At 33.1% G+C, this 25399-nt stretch overlaps 2 protein-coding genes across 6 annotated transcripts; both read left to right on the top strand.

Moving 5' to 3' along the window:
* Positions 1 to 65: 65 nt before the first annotated feature.
* Positions 66 to 12125, top strand: LOC108329301 (uncharacterized). 4 transcript variants are annotated; one of them, XM_052873099.1, is made up of 21 exons: positions 67 to 293; positions 370 to 623; positions 717 to 834; positions 922 to 1004; positions 2005 to 2222; positions 2322 to 2436; positions 3360 to 3442; positions 4068 to 4268; positions 4410 to 4769; positions 5206 to 5377; positions 5852 to 6043; positions 6203 to 6409; positions 6526 to 6618; positions 8387 to 8601; positions 8679 to 9227; positions 9318 to 9398; positions 9506 to 9591; positions 10161 to 10868; positions 11234 to 11384; positions 11461 to 11550; positions 11672 to 12125. In XM_052873099.1, exons 1-20 carry the CDS (start codon positions 152 to 154, stop codon positions 11522 to 11524), a joined length of 4092 nt encoding a protein of 1363 aa, XP_052729059.1. In that variant the 5' UTR covers positions 67 to 151; the 3' UTR covers positions 11525 to 11550; positions 11672 to 12125. The 4 variants fall into 4 exon arrangements, with proteins under 4 accessions (XP_017418946.1, XP_052729059.1, XP_017418945.1 ...); XM_017563456.2 differs by having other exon boundaries at positions 11663 to 12125; XM_017563457.2 differs by having other exon boundaries at positions 66 to 293; positions 10161 to 10658; positions 11461 to 12125.
* A 6244-nt stretch (positions 12126 to 18369) lies between these two features.
* LOC108329317 (S-adenosylmethionine synthase 1) lies at positions 18370 to 20840 on the top strand. Of its 2 annotated transcripts, none has more exons than XM_052872398.1 (2): positions 18370 to 18505; positions 19364 to 20840. In XM_052872398.1, exon 2 carries the CDS (start codon positions 19372 to 19374, stop codon positions 20554 to 20556), a length of 1185 nt encoding a protein of 394 aa, XP_052728358.1. In that variant the 5' UTR covers positions 18370 to 18505; positions 19364 to 19371; the 3' UTR covers positions 20557 to 20840. The 2 variants fall into 2 exon arrangements, with proteins under 2 accessions (XP_052728358.1, XP_017418971.1); XM_017563482.2 differs by having other exon boundaries at positions 18426 to 18634.
* Positions 20841 to 25399: the final 4559 nt, after the last annotated feature.

Genomic DNA, 25399 nt, shown 5'->3' with positions numbered 1-25399 from the left:
GTATTGAACAATTACACAAACTTTTGAAAAACTAGGAATTAACAGATTAATTTGACCAAAAAGAAGCAGTGCGAAGCAAGCTTATAAATCCTTCAGTTCAATGCAAGCATGCTTAAACCCTACTCCGCCACTGCATCGCTGAAGGAGCAAAATGGATTCGGCGAACGGAGCAATGGCTGTGAGAGACCAAAACTTAACGGAATGGCGCATGCACCGTGGTCCCTACCTGGGAGACATTTCAGCTCTGTGTTTTCTCCACCTTCCAAATCTCTCTCTCCCTTTTCTGCTCGCGGGTACCGTTTTGCTCTCCGCATTGAATTTCACGTTGTTTAACCTTCATTTGTTTTAACCTAGTGAACCTTCCTTCAGGTTTGGGTTCAGAAATTGCGGTCTATGATTTGGAACTGAGTAAGAGAATAAGGTCCTTCTCCGTATTCGAAGGAGTTCGCGTCCACGGAATCGCTTCTAGTTTCCCTCGCGGGACCATGATTGCTGTGTTTGGGGAAACCAGAGTGAAGCTGTTTAGCTTCGAATTTGATGCCGTTTCCGGGAGCGCAGAGCTGACGCTAGCTCATTTGTTGCCGAAGTTTGGTCACTGGGTTTTGGATGTTTGCTTCCTCGAGGTCAGTGAGAATAAGTGCTTAACACATTTGAGTTTCAAATGATGAATGCTTCTTCTTCTTACTTGTGTTCGTTTTTTCTTTACGTGGTAATAGGGATGCTTACCTCATTCCAATGTGGAGGGTCATTTTCTTGCTGTGGGATGTAGTGATAATTCAGTTCATGTTTGGGATTTTTCTAACTCCATGGCGGTCCTTAAGGTTCAATCTCCAGGTTAGTTTCAACTTCACTATATGTGTTTTTTATTTTTTAATTTTTAATTTTTTTTTTCATGAGGTTATGTTTCTCGTTGGATGATAGTACGGTGCCTTCTGTACTCAATGCGATTATGGGGTCACAATCTTGAAGTTCTCCGAATAGCTTCTGGTACTATATTTAATGAGGTGAGAGATCTGCTGATGATTAAAGTTTACAATTGATTTTAAAAATGGGCGACAAAAGTCACATGAATTATGAAATATTTATTCTAAACTTTTGATATCTATCATTCAAGTATATTATTGTTTCTTTCCTAGATAGAGTCCTGATCTGACTAATATGTAGCGGAAGCATTAGGCTTATGTATTTCATGCTAATTCACTATTTAATTCATTCGTTTGTCCTTTGTTTTGGTTTTTAAATGATGGTGAATGCTTGCGATCCTTAATGATGGTAGAAAGAAATTGAGTTAACAGATCATCTTTTGAAGACAATTGATATACCCATAGAAAGATACATCTTTCCTTTATGTTTAGTCTCATCAAATGCTGAATAGCATGTTCCGATCCAACATGGACATGTTAGGTATGTGATAAGAAGTGAACCTAGACAGAACTGATAATAACGTAAATTCCCTCCTTGTCCTCATCCAGGGAGCATATTTACTATTATTTGGCTTGAAATTGGCCCCTGATGCCTATAATTTGCTAATTATCTTCCATGTGCTTTAGTATTTGTTACTCTAAATTCTGCTTCTGCAAATCCAGTGGGCTGGTTACCGGAAAAGCCTTCATAACACTGATTAAATGGAATCTTTTTTCTGCCAATGCAATCATGCTTAATCCACATACAAAAACCAAAGACCTCATGCGAATAAAATTTCTGAGTGTTGGAGACTATCCCAATTTTCATATCGAAGGATAATAACTATATAACATAACTGCCGTAATATGAGCATAATATAATGCCACATTATTACGTTAGTTATTTTTATTGAAGCGCACCCATGAAGGATCTTTTTTCTGCTCTGTATCTCTTTACTTTGGTTTTCTCCGTATTAGTGTTGTACTTAAAATACTTATCTTTGTCCTTTTTAAAGGTTCCTTGAGTTTTTTATGGCCTGATGTTTAATTTGTTGATGTTTCTATTTTCTTTTAATTACTTCAAAGAGTTTGGTTCGGGCAGATTATTGTTTGGAAAGTGACCCATCAACACAATAAATCTTCAAGTCATCAAGAAAACCATGATCAACAGAGCATTTCATCTTCTGTTTGCTGCCAGCTAAAGGATAAACTGTTTGAGGCTACTCATATATGTAAACTTATTGGACATGAAGGTTCAATCTTCCGAATAGCATGGTCATCTTGTGGATCTAAACTGGTATCTGTCTCTGATGACCGGAGGTGAGTTACTTTTCAAGTCCTGCTGTATCACTAATTTATGTTCACCCTTAGCTAATATATAATGACATGTGTTGTGATTGGTCTCCTTTATTAACGCAGTGCACGTGTTTGGGCTGTTTCTATTGAAGGGGAGCATGCATTGTGCCACAATTCCACTGCCCTTGTCTTATTTGGACATAATGCTCGGGTTTGGGACTGCTCTATTTCTGATAATGTAAGCCATTCAGTTTTTATTTTCTTAGATTAAATAGTATCTTTTAATAAATAAAACAACCAAAAAGAAGCATGCATTTTCAGTCATATATATGCACAATTTATCTTCAAGAAAAGATCTTTACTGATATGTTAAACTTCCTATATTTTTATTCATTATATCATATTGTGCTTCTTCATCTCCAACGGAAAAGGTAGAATTATTATATAGTATCATTTCATACAATTTTCCAGTTTGTATCAATCTTTTACTGTTTTCCAAATTTTTCCATGCAATGATCACTATTAACTAATAAAATCATTATTCTGTTTTGATTTATTTTATTTGATTGAAACGTGTATTTACTTTTGAGATAGAAGCTTCTTCATAGACATATCTTATTTTCAAGGAAGAAATTTTTACTTTTATTTGTCTCCCTTGTTCTTTGAAAGTGACTTAGACTTTGGTCTTCTTGTAAGCCATTCCTTTAATTACTTCTGACCAGTAAATGCTTACAATTTGAAATGCATAATAATATTTCTGAAGATATTCATGTGCCACTAGCTTAAAGTTTGTGAACGAGTTTACTTATTAAGTTCTCATTTTGTGACTTTTTGCCACCAAGTGAGTTATTTTGACATAATTATTATTTTCACCTATCTGATCATTTTTTCTGATACTGATAAACTCCACTTATTGAAATAATTTTATAAGATATTTTACTTTTAATGTATTTTTAATTTTCTAGTGACTTTTTCATAAATATTAATACTATCTTTTATAAATGATAATAGCATCCCTCATAATATGGAACGCTTGTCTTCAATTAAAAACTAGCTACAACTAAACGTTTTTTTTAATGTATTTGACTTGACAGTCTAAACCATACTGTGTTTATCTGTCCCCTTAGATTTCCATTTATATTGGTCTTTTTATTTCTGCAGTTGTTTGTCACTGTTAGTGAGGATTGTACATGTCGTATTTGGGGAGTGGACGGTAAACAACTGCAAGTCATTAAGGAGCACATGTAAGTTATCTTATGAACATAAATTCTTGACTGTTGAGTTAGAGTGTAAATTGCTAATATTTGAAATTTACTGTGGCCCTAAGCAAACAATCATTGAAGATTATGTGGACTTTTGACATTCTGTGAACTGAGTGTCTACAGGAAACAACCATCAGTAGAATGATATCTTGAGTACCTTTGAAATTGTGATAAAAGTGGTTGATCATATATCAACCCTTAAATGACCTGACTCAAGAATATTTCTTGTTAGTTATTGATTTCCCATGCTTCTCTCTGTGAAAATTGCCTATTTTTTGGTTCATAGATATTTAGATGAGGCTTAAAAATGAACCAAAGAATTTTCTAGCATGATTTTTGGATTTTCTTACATACAGATGTTCCAATTTTGTTTTTTTCTCAAAGTAAAATTAATTGGATGTGATATAGTACTGTACAAGCAATTTCTTTTTTGCTCTGTAACTTACAATTCTAGCATTCTACTGCTTCATTAGAATCATAACCTGAGTACTACTTAAGTTGTGTTCTCTCTAAGACAGTTATTTTATGATCTTTAAGCTTCTCACAATTTCACTTATACGAGGAATTAGAGGCATGACAAAGTATTTGCATTCTTTGCTGTATACAGTGGAAGAGGTATATGGAGATGTTTGTATGACCCAAATTCATCACTGCTTATAACTGCTGGGTTTGACTCTGCTATTAAAGTACATCAACCTCATGCATCTCTGCCCATGGGCTTGGAAGCAGTACAAGGATCCCCTTGTAGTACAGAGTTGTTTTCGATTTGCACACCTAATGTGTCAGAGCATATTGGATTTATGGACAGGTAGGTTTATTAAAATATTATGAACTCACTTGGGTCTGCTACTAACTCTAAAAAATTTGGAACCAGTGTTGTTATATGTTTGCCTATAACTGTGTATTCTGATTTCCATGTTGACTGGCCTTGCCTCCTCTTTTGTTGTAGCAAGAGTGAATATGTTCGATGTTTGCGCTTTTCCTGTCAGGATTCTCTTTATGTTGCCACCAATCAGGGTTATCTCTACCATGCTAAATTATGTGATACTGGAGGTGCTCAGTGGAATCAACTTGTCCAGGTCAGCAATGGGGCACCAATTATCTGTATGGATTTATTGTCCAAGAACTCTGTTGAACATGACTGTGGTGCTGAGGATTGGATTGCTATCGGAGATGGTAAAGGAAATATGACAATTATTGAGGTTACCAAGGATGATTGCACTCCTACAGTGAGATTGTGCTTTACTTGGCCAGCTGAAACGGAGAGACAGCTCTTGGGTACTTATTGGTGCAAATCTCTGGGATGTAGGTAATGCGTTTCTTAAATCATGCATGGATACACAATACCTGCTGCAAAGGTGTGAATCCATCCTTCGGTACTTTCTGCTGATGAGTGTCCTGGCCTTGTTATTAAAACAAGTGTAATTATAGAAAAAAAAACCCCACACCATTACGAAACTTTAGACAGGGAAGAGGATTGCACTTGTTAATGTAGTTCAAGTCATGTACCTCTTTGGTTGACAGGTCATAAGATCATACTGTTTGTACTGTGTTAAGCCTACTCATTCTATAGTCTCATCTTACCTTATTTATCACACTACTATAAAATGGGAGATCCTAGTATATTGCAGCCTTCTCTTGTTTCTCTTTCCATTTCTTAATCTTTTCTTTTATTTGATTTTTATTTATTTATTTATTTTTAATATAATAAAGTATTATGATTCTCTGGTGACAAAATTGTGTAGGTATGTCTTCACAGCTGATCCTAGAGGAACATTGAAACTTTGGAGATTGCCTGACCCTTCACAATCTGATCTTCAGAGCTCCACGAGCAGTAACAAATTATCACTTATAGCAGAGTTCATATCAAATTATGGAATGCGGATAATGTGTTTGGATGCATGCATGGAGGAAGAGGTATTCTTCTATCCTTCATTAGGATCTTCTCAATTTTTTGGTCATGTTATGAGAAAGGCATAAAAAATTATTGTGTGACCCACCATTGTGTAGAGTTCATAATTTTGTTTTGGCTCTCTCATAACATGATAAATTCATGAACTTGCTAGCATGAGAGGATCCAGATCCATCTATCCATATCCTACATTTTATCAGTTTATTTTTTTTGGTGTGAGTAGATTAAATTTTAATGCGTTCATTGTTGCTTAATTATTATCTGTGGAAGACTATAAGATACTTGATAGAATCTGACTTTATAATGCAATTAAAATATCATTTTAATTTTATTTTATGTAGAAATGGACCTTAATATGGGATTATTTGAAAATGTGGAACGGAAGCATGGGATGTTTTTCATTTTAATTTTAAAATATTGATATGAACATGCTAGTGTACAAATTAAAAATGGAAATTTATCTTTAATCCGAATGTCAGGTTTTAGCATGTGGTGATGTGCGGGGTAATATGGTTTTGTTCCCTTTGCTAAAGAATCTGGTCCTGAGCATATCTGGTGCAGAAGAAAGGAAGATACCTCCAGTAAATAATTTCAAAGGAGTTCATGGGATTTCAAGTGTCTCCAGTGTTTCTGTGACTAAGCTTGGTTATAATCAGATAGAGATACGCTCAGTATGTTCAACTTTTCTCCTTTAGATGTAGTGACTGGTGATCCACATTTAAGCATTTGCCAAATATAATATTGAGAGCACTCTTAATATTGTAACCTGCAAGTGTAGATATGATTGTGGTCAACCTTGATTCCAATTGTTGTTTTTTATTCCTCTTCAGACCGGAGCAGATGGTTGCATATGTTATCTGGAATATGACAAAGAAATGCATAATTTGCAATTTACGGGAATGAAACAAGTTAAAGAATTGTCTTTGATTGAGTATGTTTCTGTGGATAACAAGTCTGGTGATAGATTGTCAAGCAGCTATGCAGCTGGTTTTGCATCTGTGGATTTCATAGTATGGAACTTAGTGAACGAAAATAAGGTACTTTGACAACCTTTTCTCTTTACTTTGCTTAGTTAATACTTGCATTTACTTGCCCGTTGCTTTATACCATTAGCACCTGTAATAGATTTGATGATATCAAATGGTATTAACAGGTGGTGAACATTCCATGTGGTGGATGGCGACGTCCTCATTCCTATTATTTGGGTGATATACCAGAGATGAAGAACTGCTTTGCCTTTGTCAAGGTTTGCTTTCTGCTTTGAACGTTTAATTATTAAAAGTTTCAGGCAGCATTTAGCATTACTTAAGCTTTATCTGTCCTGGAGTACATTTACAACTGCTCAGCTTTATCTGTCCTGGAGTACATTTACATCTGCTCATTAGTTATTTGATCTTGCTGCTCAAGCTCAAAGTAGTTAAACTCATTGGTGTTTCTTTCTATTTAAGATCATTTAATGAACAGGGCTTGTATATGCGTTCTTTAGATTTCAAAATTTTCCTAATCATGTCTAAGGGTAACTGAAAGGAACTTTTGATCATCTCGTGTAGCTTCACTATAGGTGTAGGAAGAAGTTAAGGAAGTTCTAAAACTAGTGTTGCAATTGTAGGATATAAGGGTGTGATTATCTTGGAATGACGGTTTGGGCCTAATAAATTCTACAATAATTATAATTACATAAAGGTTAAGTTTGCACCCTACTTCTATTTGATCCTTACAACAAGTTGATATGGGTGGGACCAAACTACCGCCCTCTTAGGTTGCAACTAAGGTGGGCTGGGAGTGACAACAACTAAGGCTCTGATCACAATGAAAGCAACTTTCCAACATGTACATGAGTTCTAGTCTGGAGTGTGGCAAATGCAGGTGGCCGACAATGGACCTAGGATAGACTGTTACTGTTAAGCTATAAATATAAAGAGAAACATTGAACAACCTTGTGTTTTCTGTAACAACATGGGTGATTTATTTGTATTGAGAAAAGGAAATCAATCAGATAAATATAGGAGATCTAATATCCTCTAATAATAAAGATATGATCTTGATATTTTTTTTATTATAAAGATAAGGAGAGGCATTAAACTGAAATCTGCATTTTGGTAATAACATGGGTGATTTATTTATATTGAGAAAAAGAAATCAATTCGATAACTAGAGGAGATTTGATATTCTCTAATAATAAAGATACGATCATAGAATAATATAGATATGATCTTGATATTTTTTATTACAAAGATATTATAAAAATATGATCCTGGTATATGTAATTATAAAGATATGATCCTTATTTATGTCATTATAGCAATTACCATCTTGGAATGTTGGTTTGGGTTTAAATTAATCTTTCAAAATGAACTTCTATGGCAAAGTTTGAATCTCACTTATATATATATATATATATATGTATGTATGTATATATATATATGTATGTATGTATGTATATATGTATGTATATATGTATGTGTGTGTGTGTATTTATGTGTGTATGTATTCTATTTTAGCCATATCAGTGGTCATCACCCTAAATGTTGCAATAAGACAACTTCCAAATGAGGTTGCTACTGAGGTGGGTTAGGGGTAACCGCAATCAAATAGACTTTTCAATAGTTTGGGATAGTTGTGAAATTGAATTATTTTAATAATCAATTATAATCATAATTCTCTTGGTAAGTTTGTTCATAAATGGTTTTAAGATAATTAGCATATTTGAAGTTGAAAGGGGAAAGATTGTTGAGGAATAATTATAAGCTACACATTTCACACTCAAAATCAGCTTAATTTTTAAGAAAAAAAACCATTACAAATTTCAGCTACTGTCCCAAACATATAACTGAAATTTAATCTTAAAAACAACTGAAATCCTTGAAGTTAATATTTTTAAAACATATTACTACATTTTTAAGCCTTTCCTGCAGTCACTTTATTAGGTAATAAGCCTATTTTGTCCTAGATGATTGATTTCTTTTATCACTATTGTCTCCGAAACATCTAACTAATATGACCAATTATTACAGGATGAATTGATACATATACATAGACACTGGATTCATAATAGAGATGGGAAGGTTTACCCTCAAAATTTACACACGCAATTCCATGGTAGAGAAATACATTCCTTGTGCTTTATCTCTGAAGATGTCGTAATTGGAGATAATTTCAAGTGCACCTTATTTTCTAAATCAAGTTGGATTGCAACTGGATGTGAGGATGGAACTGTGAGGTTGACTTGGTAAGACCATTGTTGTCTGCTGTCTGTAGAACTTGCTTGAATGCTTTATTAACACCTACCTTTTCTGTTTTATTTAGGTACTCTCCAGGCACTGAAAATTGGTCCATGTCAAAACTGCTTGGAGAACATGTTGGAGGGTCAGCAGTGAGATCAATTTGTTGTGTGTCGAAAGTACACACAATTTCATCAGATATGGGTGATGTACCTGATGGGAGGATTGAACTGAATGCTGCGGTTGAGAAAAAGGATAATCCAACATTACTCATATCAGTGGGTGCAAAGCGTGTCTTAACCTCTTGGTTATTAAAAAATACTGGGCTGGACATAAAAAATGATTTCATAATCAATCATCAACACAAATCAGGAGATGATGACTGTTTTTTGTCAAGTTTGTCTTCGTCAATGACGTTCCAGTGGCTGTCCACTGATATGCCAGCCAAATATTCAATTACACACAAAAGTAATGTGCAGAAGATAGCTGGTGTTGCAGAAAATGTTCCTCATACAAATAATGATGCTGGAATGATTTCTGAGAGTGGAATGGCAAACTTGATCAGAGATAAACATGAAGATGACTGGAGATATCTTGCAGTCACAGCTTTTCTTGTTAGATGTTTCGGTTCCAGGTGAGAAAAGATGCCTAATATTTCCTTTCTTGATCATGTATTTGGGTACAGAAAAACAGAAACTAACCTTTCCTTTTGTGTACATTCCAGGATATCTGTTTGTTTTGTTGTTGTTGCATGTTCAGATGCCACACTTATGTTACGGGCTTTAGTTTTACCATTTCGCTTGTGGTATTTTCATTTAATCCTCTGTTGGTTTCTATGATATTTTTTTTTCTCTGCTTTCTTATTTTTCTTGCTACATTTCACATGCTGCTTTCCCTTTTACCTGATGGCAGGTTTGATGTCGCTTTACTAGTTCCTTTATTGGCACCAGTTTTGTCATTGCAGCATATCATATTTCCCCTGTGTAGGCCTTGTAAAGGTTTGTATTACATGACAGTGATTACTGGGTAGAGTTCTTCAGTACATTTTAATTCCTTCTTTCATGTGGATGTGATAGTTTTATTGCAATAACACAAATCATTTCTAAGTTTGTCTCTTCAAAAGTTAATGCACGATCTACTGGAATTGAGAAAACCAAAGTTCAAAGATGAAATTGTCTCAATGTTTTGGTTGGGTTTAATTTGTGATCAAGGGACTGGTTTCAATAAGCCCAAAGGCCATGCTAGATTACTGTTACATGTATTATGTGATACTAGTTATGGCTAATTAATTTGGTATTGGGTGGTTGGGATATTCCAGCCATTTTCTATTTCCCAGGTTATTCATAGAGGTTTGTAACATTTTCAATAAAATGATCAGTTTTATGGTTTTTGGATGTGCTTTTGCCTTTTGAAGAATAACCCAACTCCCAACTAAAAGCACACCGTGTTTGTAATGATAAATTTGTTATTTAATGACATTATTATAATTTTATGGTTCATATTTCTGTGTAGCACCTGTTTCCTGTATAAATTTGATTCATCTTATGTCTGAACATTTTTTTTGCAGAAAACATCCAAGCTGGAAATGTTTATATTGTGATTAGTGGGTCTACTGATGGCAGTGTTGCTTTTTGGGACCTAACTGACAGTGTTGAAGCTTTTATGCAACGGGTTTCAGTTTGTAATGTTGAAAAGCTTTTTGATTGTCAAAAGCGACCACGCACGGGGAGAGGAAGTCAGGGTGGTAGACAGTGGAGGTCATTACGCAGAGACTTGTCAAAGAAAAGACAAGAAAGCAGTCTGGTCACTTTGAAAGCCAAAGAGAAGACCGAAAAGGGGGTGCCAAGTGATTCTGAAGGCAGCAGGACGGGTTGTTCTCAATCCACACATATGGCTCTCCTGGAGTTAGAAAGCAAGACTGATAATTCCTCGATAGAAATATGTGAAATACAACCTCTATTCCTGCAAAATATTCACCAATCTGGTGTCAATTGTCTCCATGTTTCAGAGATAAAGAGTGGGCAAAATACTGACTGTTGTGAAATGTACAGCATAGTTAGTGGGGGTGATGATCAAGCACTTAATCATCTAATGGTTGAATTATCACCTAAATCAATAAATTTAAATGACGGGATTTTGTGCCCTGAGATCACTCATATTGCCTCTGTGCCTGAATATGGAAAGGACTTCAACGTTAAAAATATGAGCAAGAAATTTAAGATTAGATTCTTAAATAACGAAAAATTACCCTCTGCCCACAGTGCTTCCGTCAAAGGTAAAGAAGCTGTGTAATTATACTCTCTAAAAAGAATAGTGGAGCTTGTTGGCTTTCATTGTTTGATTCAATGCTCGTCTTTCCCCCTAAAAAGATTAACTTCTTCGTGTAGCACCCATCTTAGAATATTTTAAGTTAAGTGTATCCCCGTATAATTGTTTTAGTTTAGGGTTTAGAATAGACTAGTCTGGTAGATTTGACAAAAGATTTCTCGTGGGCTAAATATTAACATACTTGTGATCCTTGAAAACTATGTATCCATTTTTGAATCTTAATCAAATTGAAGCTAATATCTGAAAATGCATATGAACTATTTCAATAATTTTGATCATCGATGCATCATAATCAGCCTTTATTTTATGAAGGTGTCTGGACAGACGGATCCTGGGTGTTTTCCACTGGACTTGATCAGCGGGTCAGATGCTGGCGTCTTCAGCGAAGTAAACTAATAGAGTATTCATATCTAATAGTTAGTGTTCCAGAGCCAGAAGCGTTATCTGCTAGGGCTTGTGGCAGGTGATTGTTATATATGATTGGATGATCAGGTTAGGTTATATATTTTTGTTTGTCTGAACACTTTTTTCTTTTGCAGGAATCGATATCAAATTGCTGTTGCGGGAAGAGGAATGCAAATAATTGATTTTTCTGAATCTTGAAACAAGATTGATGACTGATGTGAAGAGTTAAGTGATTGTTATTGTGTTTTTTCTATTCATACATCCAAATAGTTTACGGGGAGTGCAATGTTGCCAACCTCGTTCAAATGAATCCAATCCTGATGGTAAATGCTCCAGTGTTGGCAGAATGGTTGCTCCATGTACCTGAAAAGTGAATTTATTCGTACGAAGTGTAGCTATTGATTTTTGTTTGCTCACACTCGGGATATCTCCCAGCCAACAGTGCAGTCTGTGAGGTTATATTTTCTGCATTTAGCCAAGGGACCATTATTGCTAGTATTGGATTTATGCGCCTCATTCGCACAAACACAGCCCTACTCCGTCTTGGAGCTTAGGTTCTGCAAATGCCTCTGTATCGAGTCCCAAGGGTCGAAGTTGTCACCTGGATACAAGGGGGAAACTAGTCAAGGGTACACCTGACTGACCAACAATGACTCGAGTTGCACGGAAAGTTTGCTCATTGCACTAGACATTGAACTTGTGTTTTCTTAAAGAGGAAATTAAACAGGTGCCGCTGGTTCTCAATTTAACTATCAATTTGTCGGTGTAATGTACCTTATAAATGCATTTTCAATGTTATAGCCGATAGACTGCAGTATGTCCTAAATGATTTCGTCTCTCTTTGCCAAGCTACCTTGCTTCTTGGCAGGAATATCATCTTGAAAACATTATTGCGCTTCAGCTAGTGCACTGCATGGAGGATGAACGTTATTAAATCTAGTGAAATAGACTTAGAAAAAAGCCTATGATCGAATCTCTGTCACTTATTCATGATTGTATGGAGGAGCCAAAAGTTCCTCATGCGTGAGAAATATGATTATAGCCTGCACATCATCGTTCACGTTATTGTGGAATGGTGATATAAAGAGAAGCATTCTGTTCCCCTAGGTGAGTCGGAAATCCCATATCCCCGTCATTTATTTTTCTTTTAGCGATTTGCATGAAGAAATTCTCATTTGATTCATGATGTCGTGCACGAAAATCTGCCCAAGCTACTCATTATGTTTGTTGACAATATCCTTATTTTGAGAAAAACTTGGGCTCAACAATTGGAAATTATATTAAATCTTAAACTATCCATGGGCATTTAGTTCTGTCGGGTCAAAAGTTAAAGAAAATAGAAGGCCACCATATAGTTTTTTTTTATCAGAAATGTTAATCTGGAGAAATAATACCTCATCACTCAAAAAGTGGATACTTGATGGCAGCAAGTATTCTCCTGGACCATGACCTTATCTGGAAAAAGTGAAAAAGGAAACTTCAGAAGTACCCTTCCAAAGTTGCAGAAGTAACTTGTTAGATGAAAAAGACAACTGTAGGGAGAGTGATTTTAATTTCCAGATGAAACACTCCCAGAAAGTTCTTGGAATTTTCTGACACCCTTGTTATATCAGGTGGGCATTTCATGCATGGCACCATTTTCGTTATAATATTTGGTCACTAATGCCTTTTTGCATTAGGAAACTCATGGAAGCGACTATTATTCTATTATTACCACTATTTTTCAGCAATCACACTTTGATGGGATATCTGAAAGCAGAAAAATATCATAAGACATTTACAAAGTGATTGGCCAAAAGGAGTATTAAAATAAGTTAAGATTATTGTATTTATATTGAATTAAAAATATGTTTTTATTTAGTATCTTTAAAAAGAAATGGATGTTATTTTATTTTTGTTGTGATGTATGAAGAGATACATCATAATTTTAATTTAACGTAGAATTAAATATACTTTTTTTAATCTTTACTCCACGTCTTGCCATACATACCATGTGGTGTGATATCGCACGTGAAGATTCGAAATAAAGACTAGTGCTTGAAAAGGGAAAACTTCACTCACCATGAATTTAAAATAAGCACTCGAATCTTTTTTTGCTAGATATATTTTTTCAATTATTGTTTACCAAATCCTTTGTCATGTCTTCTTAGACTATATATTAATATTTGTTCTTAACAATAATAATATCTACTATTACCATGGATAAAAATAACGTATGGCTTTGTTTCTTTAACCTTTAACCAATAACATTTTAAAAAGAAGAGTTAGGCTTCCAATCAATTATAGAATTGGTTTCTAAAAATGTTATTGTTTCGGACACCATTTCACCCTGCGCATTAAAGCTATTTATGATAAACTGTTGGAGAATAATTCTTTCCAGGTATGTAAATGAAATATATTCTTTTCTTCACATTTGTTTTTTATCCACATTCTCTGCATGCTTTAATGCATTGTTAATTTTAAGGGTTAAATATATTTTTATTTTTAAACTTAAACATAAAATTGAAATGATTTCAGTTTCAAATTTTGATACAATTTTTTTTTTTAAAGTTTGATATTCAAAGTTTTAAAATAATAGATATAATCATTTTAATATAATTATAAAAATTTTGTTTACGTCTCATATGTTTGAATTTTTTACACACACGCTTTAATTCAAATATTAATTTTAAAGATTATTTGACATGCAAAAATAATTAGTTTAATTGGATTAAAAATACTGTATATATTCATTTTTTAAATTTAAAAATTAAAATATATCAAAATTTAAAACAAAATAAATTTTAGTTTTACGTTTAAATTTAAAAATTACAAATATATTTAACCTGAATTTAATTAACGTTCCATGTTTTTCAACCCAAGTACGTTATTGATAGTAACCGATTTTGGAGTCTCCTTTCTTATAAAACAATTACTACACCATAAGAAAATGGCGACAAATTGTCTTAGGTGGTCGATAGCACGTTGCACGTTATTACATTTATGGTTTTCTGATGCATCCAGAATATGAGATCTGCAACTTTGCGTTGAAAAATAGCAAGTTGCCACCACTCACCCACCTTCAAACGCGTAAACAAATGGGGTTCTCTATCTCTTTCCACAGATTGTAAAGTTCAAACCTTGAGTTGTTCGTAGATTTTCCTTTTTTCTTTTTTTCTTTTTGTTTCTCTACCCATAAAAGAAAGGAATATAAAATGAAGATTAAAATTAATGATTGTGATTACGCATGATTGTCAAAGAACGTGACGTTGTTTTTCTTCTCATTGATAGAGAGAAATGGTGATGGTTTTAAAGATGATGAAGTATATCTGAGTCTAAAATGTTGAAAGTGATGAACCAGACTTGACTATGTTTGACCTACACAAGGCTAATGGGTTGTGAAGTTCATTCGTGTTGGTTTTTTTCTCATCAATTAATTAATAATATCTAACAGTTTAGTCAACACTTCATATCGATTAAGATGATTTCAAAGATTTGTCATTTTCTCTTCTTCTTCAAAGAGTGATGAAATACCAAAAAAGTGTTATATATATTGTCTTATCCGTCTCCATCTATATGTTGGGTTTATCGAGGAGGTTCCTTGTGAGTTACACAAACATTAATCATATTTGAACTAACTATATAAAGAATCAACACCACGATACCACTGTTTGATCTATTGAGGAAGAGGTTTCTTGTGGGTTACACAAACACCAATCACATCTGAATCAATTATAAAATATTGACACTCCTTTTTACCCAAAACCTTAAGGAATGAGTTAATGGGTCTTTTATCTTTATATACTGCTCTAGTTTCTCATTTTTATCCAATGTAAGACTTAGACTCACACCTAGATTCCCAACATAATATATGTGTGGGTTTTTGTTTTAGATATTTTATTTTGAGGTCTTCTATATTTGAAAATTTATAACATAGTAAAATATTTTTTCTTTTCAGAAATATGAAATTGAAAAAATATGTTTCCCTCTTATTTAATTTATATATAAAAAATAAGTAAACAAGGTTTTCGGGAAATTAATTGTAATCGTGTTTTCTATTAAATATCCCATCGTGCAATGGAGGTGGAAAACTAACTTTCTTTTATTTAAAATAAAAACTTTCATAAAAAATACCATGCTATTTTTATTGATCATTTATGTTGTAAATCAAATAATTTTAGCATGAAAGGATACCTGAAATTTATTTTATTTTTTTGCTAAAAAGTTATATAAATATTAGTACACCAGCCAAATATTACTTCCTAAAGAATCATATTTTCTCATAATAATAATTTTGGTGCTGAAAGAAGAAACTTGAATAAAAATTAGTTAATTTCTTAAAATTGAACTCATAATATATGAGAGTAGTTTATAAGTAACATAGAATAATAAGAAAATGTTTTTTTTTTTCATTAGGTTGAATATTTCAGTAACACAAACTTCAACCTTTTACGTCATTTTTATGTGAGTCTAAGGTTAGATATTATTTTAGGGCACATAAATTTTCGTCGTATGTAAAACACACAACGTATATGTTGGACTAAAAAGGTTCAATTAAATGCTTCAATTTACGTTTGATACTATCATGTTCGACATACAAAAATTTGCCTTTAACTTAAATGATTCGTTTTACGTCGGATTTATAAAAATGACTATGCTTTTTTTACGTGCATTTCTATATTGTTAGATGTAAATTAAATAATGTAGATCACTATTTTTGTAATGTTAGTATCTAAAAGTAAAAGTGAAAGAGAAAATTTTATTACTTATAATTATTATTCATGAAAAACAGAAATATTGGGAATCCCTATATTCTTAAGATTAAAATAAAGTTCCTTTGTTAAGTGAAAACTATTTATATAAAATATTTTTAAAAGATAAAATATAAATTTTTTATTTTTATAAAAAAATCAATTTAACTCAAATATTGTGATAAAGTTCATTTAGTTACTTGAAACCATCTACATTTCTTTTACTAAAAAAAGATAATGATACTTTGACAATATTTTAACACCATCTACGCGTTCATGTAAGTGTTTATGATTATTATTATTGATGGTGAAGTATTTTGGACTAATCATGACACGTAAATGATATTAAAATATTGTCAAAAAAAAATATTACCAAAATATTATTATCCCAAAAAAAGTTGTGTATTCGGAACATGAAGGTCATATTCCACATTCTATTAAGCCACCAACTTACGAATAATGTTGCATAATCATTCACCAACACCACTTTGTGTTCGTTGTTTTCTTTTCCTTTCTCTTCTTAAAAGTTCAATCAACAACATTTGACTCTCATCAATTCATCTTTTATATAATCCACTTTTTCGCATTTCCTACATCTACTATACAGCAAAATTATCAACAACCAAGTTATGCTACACACGTCCAAGTTTAATTAAAATCAAAACATACAATTTTTTAACAGAAAAATAATTTTAACAAGCATGGCAATCACAAACAAATCTATATTTTTATTATAAACATAAAGAACACGAACATGTTTAGTCCATGAACCACGGTTGTACTTATAGAAGGGCGTGGATATTTTTTTTTTCATGACGAAGAAAAAAAATAAGCAATTTATATAAAATAGTATTGCATTCTCTTCAACTCAAAATTCTAAAACTATGTATTTATAAGTCTTTTTTCATGTGTAAATCAAAATTTTCATTTACTTTAGGTGTGAGTTTGAATTCATGTTGCATTTCTATAAATTCTGATAAATGGCAATCTCACCAAACCCCTTATATAGGCTTAAAATCTAACGGCGAGACAAGTAGTTCCGGTGTTCGGTCGTGTGGGGTCCACGCATTTCCTCACGCAGCACCACACAATTCATTTGTTTGTTTGTAGTTTGGTTCTGTAAGGTGTGGTCTTGTTACAATGTGTCTTTCTTTATATTCATCAATTTTCTCTATGCTTTCTTTTATTTAGCTTCTTTCGCTAATTCTATCGCGGTAAGTAGCATTTAGATACGACATTTTCAGTGTAGGTTCACCTCGTTACTTTCTAATTATACAAGATATAATTTAAATGTCTAAGTTATATATATTAAAAAATATATAATAAATTTAAATATTATATAAGATAAAAAAACTCACTTGTTTTGATATAAAATTCTTAAACTGTTATTATATATACATATATAATTTCTCTTTAAGAAACCGTCGAAAGAAATTTCATTTGATTACATGTTTGTCCTAACTAGACTGTTATAGTTGTGGGTTGTTTTGTCTTTCTCTCTCTGGATCTAATTTCGGTACTTGATTTAACGTTGCTTATTTTTTTACTTGTTGAACTCTCTACCATTGTTAAACTATTCAGCATTATGTAATGTTTTTCTATTTCCACGCAAACGGAAATAATTATTGTTATTTTATGAAAAATTTCAAAATAATATAGTGCAGATCTCAAATATTTTTTTACTACAAATAGTATGTCACAATTATTCTCTCATAGAAATAAAATATTTTACTTATACAATTTCATTATTTGGTTATTTTATGTAACTATTATTTTACTTCTATGTACAATATTAATAAAAAGTGATTAATATTAATAAAAAGGAAATTTACAATTTCTTTTCCATTAAATATATGAAAAAAGTTCAATTAATTATTTAATTTTTATTTTTTTCTAAAAAAATCAAGTCGACTTTTCAATTTTTATTAATTTCAATTTAATTTTCATTTGTAAAAAATTAATGCAATTTATTTCTAATTGTTAACAGCACTAAAATTAATAACTAATAGAGTGACGTGACATATACATATGTTAGGTTTTTATTACGTATTGCTATGTGGATTTTCAATAAATATAAATATAAATTATTTAAAAAATATATTTATAAAAAATTAAAGTATTAAATAGATTTAACTATCCCTTATATGGAGAAGAGAATAATTTTTGCTTACAAGTAGATGCAAAAGTAATGTTTTATTAAGAGTATTTTAAATTTTACCAACGATCACGGTGGGATCTACCTGTAACGTATTGTGCTACCGACACTGACACGTTTTCCGTGGAGGTTGGTAAGTGACCGGTGGTACCCGGTTATAGACGCGCTCTCGCCATAGCAAATCACAATCTCACCGACCCCTTTGATTTGGGTCTCAAATCTAACGGCACCACCGCCGGTTCCGGTATCCAGTCATACGAAGGAGGCAGTGATCACTATAAATAGGGAGACAAGGTTCTTTCTCTTACCCTCACAACACTAAACCAGTCACTTGCGCTTTGGTTCTGCACTGTCTGGTGACTCTGGTTTACTTCCACTCACTGAATTTCTTTGTTCAAATTCCATTCTTTCGTTCTTTTGGAGGTTCGTTCATCACGCTTCTCTTCTCTTCTATTCTCGTACCGTTTTTCTTTCTATAAACCTTGTTTTCCTCCACAACTGCAAAATGTTTTCTTCCCAAATTGAATTGCTTTCTGTCTTGTCCTTAACTAGACCCTTACGATTATGGATCTGAATTTTATTTATATTTCTTTTCTTTTCTTCTATGCTTTTCACTGTTGTCGTTTGATTATCTGAAATGGGATGCTATTTCTGTTGAGTTTTGGTCTTTTGTTGTATAGATCTGATGTTTTCACGTGAATACTCTGTTCTAACTTATTCTTTCTCTGTCTGGATCTAGTTTTTGTGCCTCATGTGATAGTGCTCATTTAATCTTTTCTTTCTTGAACCCTTTAGCGTTGTCTTCATTTAAAATTACTTAGATGAGGGCTAATTTTTCTTCTTTCAGAAATCCAAGATTCCTTCCAAGATGGTGCCCGGGAATCTTTGTATATACTTTCTTATCGTTTTATCTGCAACTATTTTGTTAGGATCAGCAGTTTTTCTAAAAGTAGATCAAGATGAAGCTATTTTAATCCAACTTTGCATAAACTTTCGCGATTTTCTATCAATTTGCTCTAGGGATGTATGCTTTAATTTACTTTGTTTGGAATATATGATATCGAATCTCAGCTGCCATTATGGCACCAACAGATTTTTTTTTCTTGCTTAAGCATATGTACATTGTAAAACTAAACGTTGTGTCCTCTGCAGCTTAATAAATGGCAACCGAAACCTTTCTCTTCACATCTGAGTCTGTGAACGAGGGTCACCCCGACAAGCTGTGCGACCAGATCTCTGATGCAGTGCTCGACGCGTGCCTTGCTCAGGACCCTGACAGCAAGGTTGCCTGTGAAACATGCTCCAAGACAAACATGGTCATGGTCTTTGGGGAGATCACAACCAAGGCCGAAGTAGACTACGAGAAGATTGTCCGTGACACATGCCGCAGCATTGGATTCATCTCTGATGATGTCGGTCTTGATGCTGACAAATGCAAGGTGTTGGTGAACATCGAGCAGCAGAGCCCTGATATCGCCCAGGGTGTGCATGGCCACTTCACCAAGCGGCCGGAGGAGGTTGGTGCTGGTGACCAGGGTCACATGTTTGGCTATGCCACTGATGAAACCCCTGAATACATGCCGCTCAGCCATGTCCTTGCAACCAAGCTCGGTGCTCGCCTAACCGAGGTTAGGAAGAATGGTACCTGCGCTTGGTTGAGGCCAGATGGTAAAACACAAGTAACTGTTGAGTACTACAATGACAACGGTGCCATGGTTCCAGTACGTGTTCACACCGTTCTAATTTCCACCCAACATGATGAGACTGTGAGCAATGACCAAATTGCTGCTGACCTTAAAGAGCATGTTATCAAGCCTGTCATTCCGGAGAAGTACCTTGATGAGAAGACCATCTTCCACCTTAACCCTTCGGGCCGATTTGTGATTGGTGGTCCCCATGGTGATGCTGGTCTCACTGGAAGAAAGATCATCATTGATACCTACGGTGGCTGGGGTGCTCATGGTGGTGGTGCCTTTTCAGGCAAGGACCCCACGAAGGTTGACAGAAGTGGTGCCTATATTGTGAGGCAGGCTGCGAAGAGTGTTGTGGCAAATGGGCTTGCGAGAAGGTGCATTGTCCAAGTTTCTTATGCCATCGGTGTCCCCGAGCCATTGTCAGTGTTTGTTGACACCTATGGAACCGGAAAGATTCCGGACAAAGAGATTCTCCAGATTGTGAAGGAGAATTTCGACTTCAGACCTGGAATGATCACCATTAATTTGGACCTCAAGAGGGGTGGCCACAGGTTCTTGAAGACAGCTGCTTATGGACACTTCGGAAGGGATGACCCTGACTTCACATGGGAAGTTGTCAAGCCACTCAAGTCAGACAAGCCTCAGGCCTAGGCGTCTGCTCTAGAACTTAATCCCTCCCTTCACAATTCATGTGTTGCTAAGTCTTCATGAATAATTTGCGTGTTTCGTTAGTACTAGGTCTAAAGCCATTTCCTTATAGTTTAAAAACTGTTTTTTTTACTTAAAATTTATTTTTTTGTTGATTTAATATTACTGTTTTGATGCAATTAAATTTTATGTTAATTTTGTACCTATTGGTTGTAATCTAAAAGGGTGAGAAAGCCCCCTGCAACGCATTTTATATTTCACAAAATTGAAAATTCCATCCCTTATAAGATGTCTCTCTCTAGTTCGTTCTGATTCGTATCTCTTCTCTCTCAGATCTCTGCATTTGTTCTCTAATTAGATATAGGTTTAATGCTTCACTGTATGTTTTGGTTTTGATTTGTCGGATTTGATTATGGAATTTGATAATGTTGTTCTGAAATTATAGTAATCAGGGTCTGGATGGTGTTTCGATGATGTCCGTTTGGATGTTTTTCAACCCAAATACGTTATTAGTAGTAACAGATTTTGTAGTCTCCTTTCTTAAAAAGTAATTACTTTTACCATAAGAAAATGGCGACAAGCTGTGTCTTGGGTGGTCGATAATAGCATGTTGCACGTTACCACATTTATAGCTCATGGTTTTCAGATCCATCCAGAATACCAGATCTGACCTTTGCGTTGAAACACGGAAACAGATGGAACTCTATATCTCTGTCCACAGATTGTAAAGTTCAATCCTCGAGTTGTTCTTAGATTTTCCTTTTTTTTTTCTTTTTGCTTCTCAACTTTTACTCATGGTCCTGTTCTTTACCCATAATATAAAATGAAGATTAAAATTAATGATTTTATTCACCCATGATTGTTGAAAAAACGTGACGTTGGTTTTCTTCTCTTGATGCAGAGAAACGAGGCACACTTAAATGGTGATAGTTTTGAAGATGATGAAGTATATCTCAGTCTAAAATGTGGGAAGTGATGAACCACACTTGACTATTTTTGAACTACACAAGACCATGGTTGGGAAGTTCATTGGTGTTGGTTGGTCACCAAACCAGCCACCTTTCAAATAATTAACAACAACATGGGATTATGGTTTTTTCACTTGCATAAATGTGTCCATTAATTAATAATATCTCTCATCACCCACTTTTCATTCATAGCTTTCTACTCTGATAAAAAAAACCATTGCTATTATATATTCATTTTCTCCGTATCAGACATCGTCATATTCATCCTTTTTTTAAAGTTCCCGACCGAATAAATATGCTTACACTTTAGAAACATTCAACTTCATAGATATTATAGGATATATTTGTTAATTTAAATATTTATATATTAATAATATATGTTATTAAATATATGGTATATTAAGTATTACATTATTATTATTGTTATTCTATTAATTAGGTAAGATGTTATTTTAATATTACTTGATATTACTTTTGATATTATTTTGATATTGTCTATTTTTATCATATAAGTGATAGAGTTTATAAACTCTATAAATATGGATGACATTTTATTAGGAAATACACATTTTCTCGTACTTTTTTTTTTTTTCAAAAGATTCAAATTTTTATCGACTTGAGTATTAAAGAGTCTTTTGTAAGTGAATATTTCCTTGTGTTCTAACTCACATGAGCATATATCAAGCTTTTCCAATTCATACATCTTGTCACTTGTTTGAAAGTTCATGCTCTGAATTCCTATAAAAACATTAATGCCCATTGTGGGGTTGAGGTTCTAAAGACGAACCATTGGTTCCCTTAAGCTCCCATTGGAGATGAATTATCATTCTTTTTAGACCTTGATTTGGAGAAGAATTATCATTCTTTTTAGACCTTGATTTGGGGACTTATGTTCTGATACACCCAATAGTCCTATAATTGGAATACTCCTTCCTTCTTCCATCCTCTGAAGCGTTTTTTAAGGATAAAACCATGATGAAGTTTTAGATTCCAAAGTAGACAATACCTTGTATACGTGATGATTAACCTTAACAATGATAGTCAACAAACTTTAGATCAAAATATTGGCATCCATTGTGGGACCTTGGTAAAACTTTGCCTCAACCTCACTCTTTCATGGTTACTACTAAAGTCAAGCCCAATTATCACACGAGATTGACTCCAACTTAGTGATAACCCTTTAGAATCATATGTGAATGTTGATCTCAGGGAACAAGCAACGATGCAAGTGCTACGACGAAGAGCTTGAAGCCTTGCACACCTAGCATTAAGCGGACCTCTAGGCACTAAACCAAAAATTGACCAACCTAGAGAACAAGAAGCCTCCTCTGCATTTTCGTCCTTGGAGGGAAACTCCTTAGTCGGTAGTCTAAACATGGCACTTATCGAAAAGTAAGGAGTTTCCATCATGAAAGCATCGCGACAAGAGCTACACTCTCGTGCGCCAGGGAAGCCGTTAGGAGGAGCGTCATGCAATTCTTGAGTAGATAGCAGTTTGTCACCCGACAATAGTCCAGGATGAATCATAGTCAATCTACTTGACATATATCCCAAATAGCTTGTAAAAAATCAACCTAGCAAAGGACCAAGGAGACTCGTGGTTGATCCTGTCACTCAAAACAAAATAATGGTGCACAATGGCATCACAACCCTGTTAGGATGGAGAGACGATGGAGTCTCAGAACTCTATTATCGACAAACAAATAAACCAGGAATGACATCAAACTTATGAACCTAATCGAACTTCCAAGTTTATGGGACTTATATACATATTTATCCCAACAAATATGGTAAGTAATACAACCCAACAAGATCCATTTATTTTTACTAACCTAAAATATGTGATTAAATCTCAATAATTTGACTACTTCATGATATTTCCTCATTCTATACATTTACAAAATAGATAGTATATTATGTAAGATATCATATTATTATTATTATTTTACTAATTATCATATATAAGATAAAATGTTATTTTGATATTATCTTATATTATCCCAATGTTGTCATACACATCTTCTTTTATTCAAAAGATCCAAATTCTTACGTATTGACTTGAACGTAAAAAGACTTTTACAGATAAATTTTTTCTTATATTCTAATCTTTGACAAAAATTATAATTTTTCAATTTATATATATCTTACTACTCATTCAAAGATTCACACTTCGAATATCAATAAGAACATTAGTTAAACTAAACTATTCACGAGACAATTTTAAATTTTTTTTGTATGATTAACATTTTAAATTATTAATTATGCTACCATCACACTCACTGTACTTCAAAATAACTACTAATATATCACAATTAAATATATGTCACATTAAGAATTCACGGGATTATTATAAAATTTTAAAATTATGAAGTTAACCAATTTTTTAAAAGTATCAACTATTTGAAGTACTTAGACCTGTAGAGATTAACTGAAATTTTAGTCAAACCCTTCACATCGATTACGTTAATTATGAGTCTGCCAAATTTTCTTGTTCTTGAAAATGCAATTAAATGGTATACTGTATGTCATAAAAATGGGGTGTTTTCTGTTTTTTTTTATATATAAAACTAGCTGATATGTATTTAACCCTTAAAATAAATTGCTTGGATTAGTTTTTGATTAAAAGATAGCTAAAGTAATCTATAACTTGTAAGATAGCATGTTATTTATATTGAATTATTTGATGTGGTAAATTAAATATTTTAGTAATGTTACTTACTAACCAATATTTTAAGCAATATTTTAGTCATTCCTAATATTAATCATAATTTGTGTGTAGGAAATGAGCTAATTTTTTTTATAATTGAACGCTAATGTATGAGACAATTTTAAGTAATACAAAACAATAAAAGAAAAAATTATTTTGTCATCAGGTTGAATACTTGAAAGTAAAAGAAAAATTGGTGGAAGAGAAGACTTTTCATGTCCAAAAATTATTATTCATAAGAAATAAGAATCGTGGGTATTACTATTCTTAAGAATAACTAAAATTCTTTTAGTTACGAAAAATATTACATAAGTACTTTTTAAAGATAAAAATTTAGCGGGAAAAAGAAATTCAATGACTTAATAACAAAAACCCGATGTCTATTAGAAAAGTTTATATTTTAACTCGAACAATTTTTTTTACCTTCCAAAGAATTGTTTTTGTAGCAAAAATCCACTAAAAATTATTTCTTGAAGACTTTATTTTCTGAAAAATGTTCTTTTTTCCAAAATGTAAATCAAACCTAGAATATATATAAGCAAAACACGGCAATCACCCATAAACCCTAGCCATAAAGTCTTATAAAAACAACACTAAAATAAATCATAAAATTAATATTTGACAACACAATTTTAAGCTTATTAAAGTAAATAGTATGATAAATAATTTGTCATTGTCACAGTTTTGATTCGAGTTACTTTAAAATATTCACATTCCTTCTGTTAATTTTGCCGTAGATTTGGAATATGATTGGTCATATTCCACCTTGCGAATAACGTTATACCAGTCATTGGTTTAGCATAAAATTTTGTCATTATGCATTTTGTTGTTTTTTTCTTTTCTCTTGTTAAAAGTTCAATCAACTAAGTTTGACTCATGCCAATTCCCTTTTTATAAATTCACTTATTTCTCACTTCCCACAACTTTACCACAACAACATTAATTATTCATAATCATGACCCATGTTCTGCGCGTTGTGCTACACAATAGGAAGATTAGTTAAAAATACATCTAAAACATACTAGTTAATACTTTTCAGCGTAAAATTATAATTGATTTTGTAAAAAATTAATATAATCCAAACACGTCGTATACAACTTTAATTTTTTTATTCTTGAAGTAAAATGAGTGACGAAATAGCGTAAAGTGATTCTGGTGCTGCTTTATACCA

This window comes from Vigna angularis, chromosome 2 (assembly GCF_016808095.1).
Source record: "Vigna angularis cultivar LongXiaoDou No.4 chromosome 2, ASM1680809v1, whole genome shotgun sequence".
NCBI lineage: Eukaryota > Viridiplantae > Streptophyta > Magnoliopsida > Fabales > Fabaceae > Vigna > Vigna angularis.
Note: the sequence above shows the minus strand (reverse complement) of the source record. Positions and strands in the feature narration are given on the sequence as shown.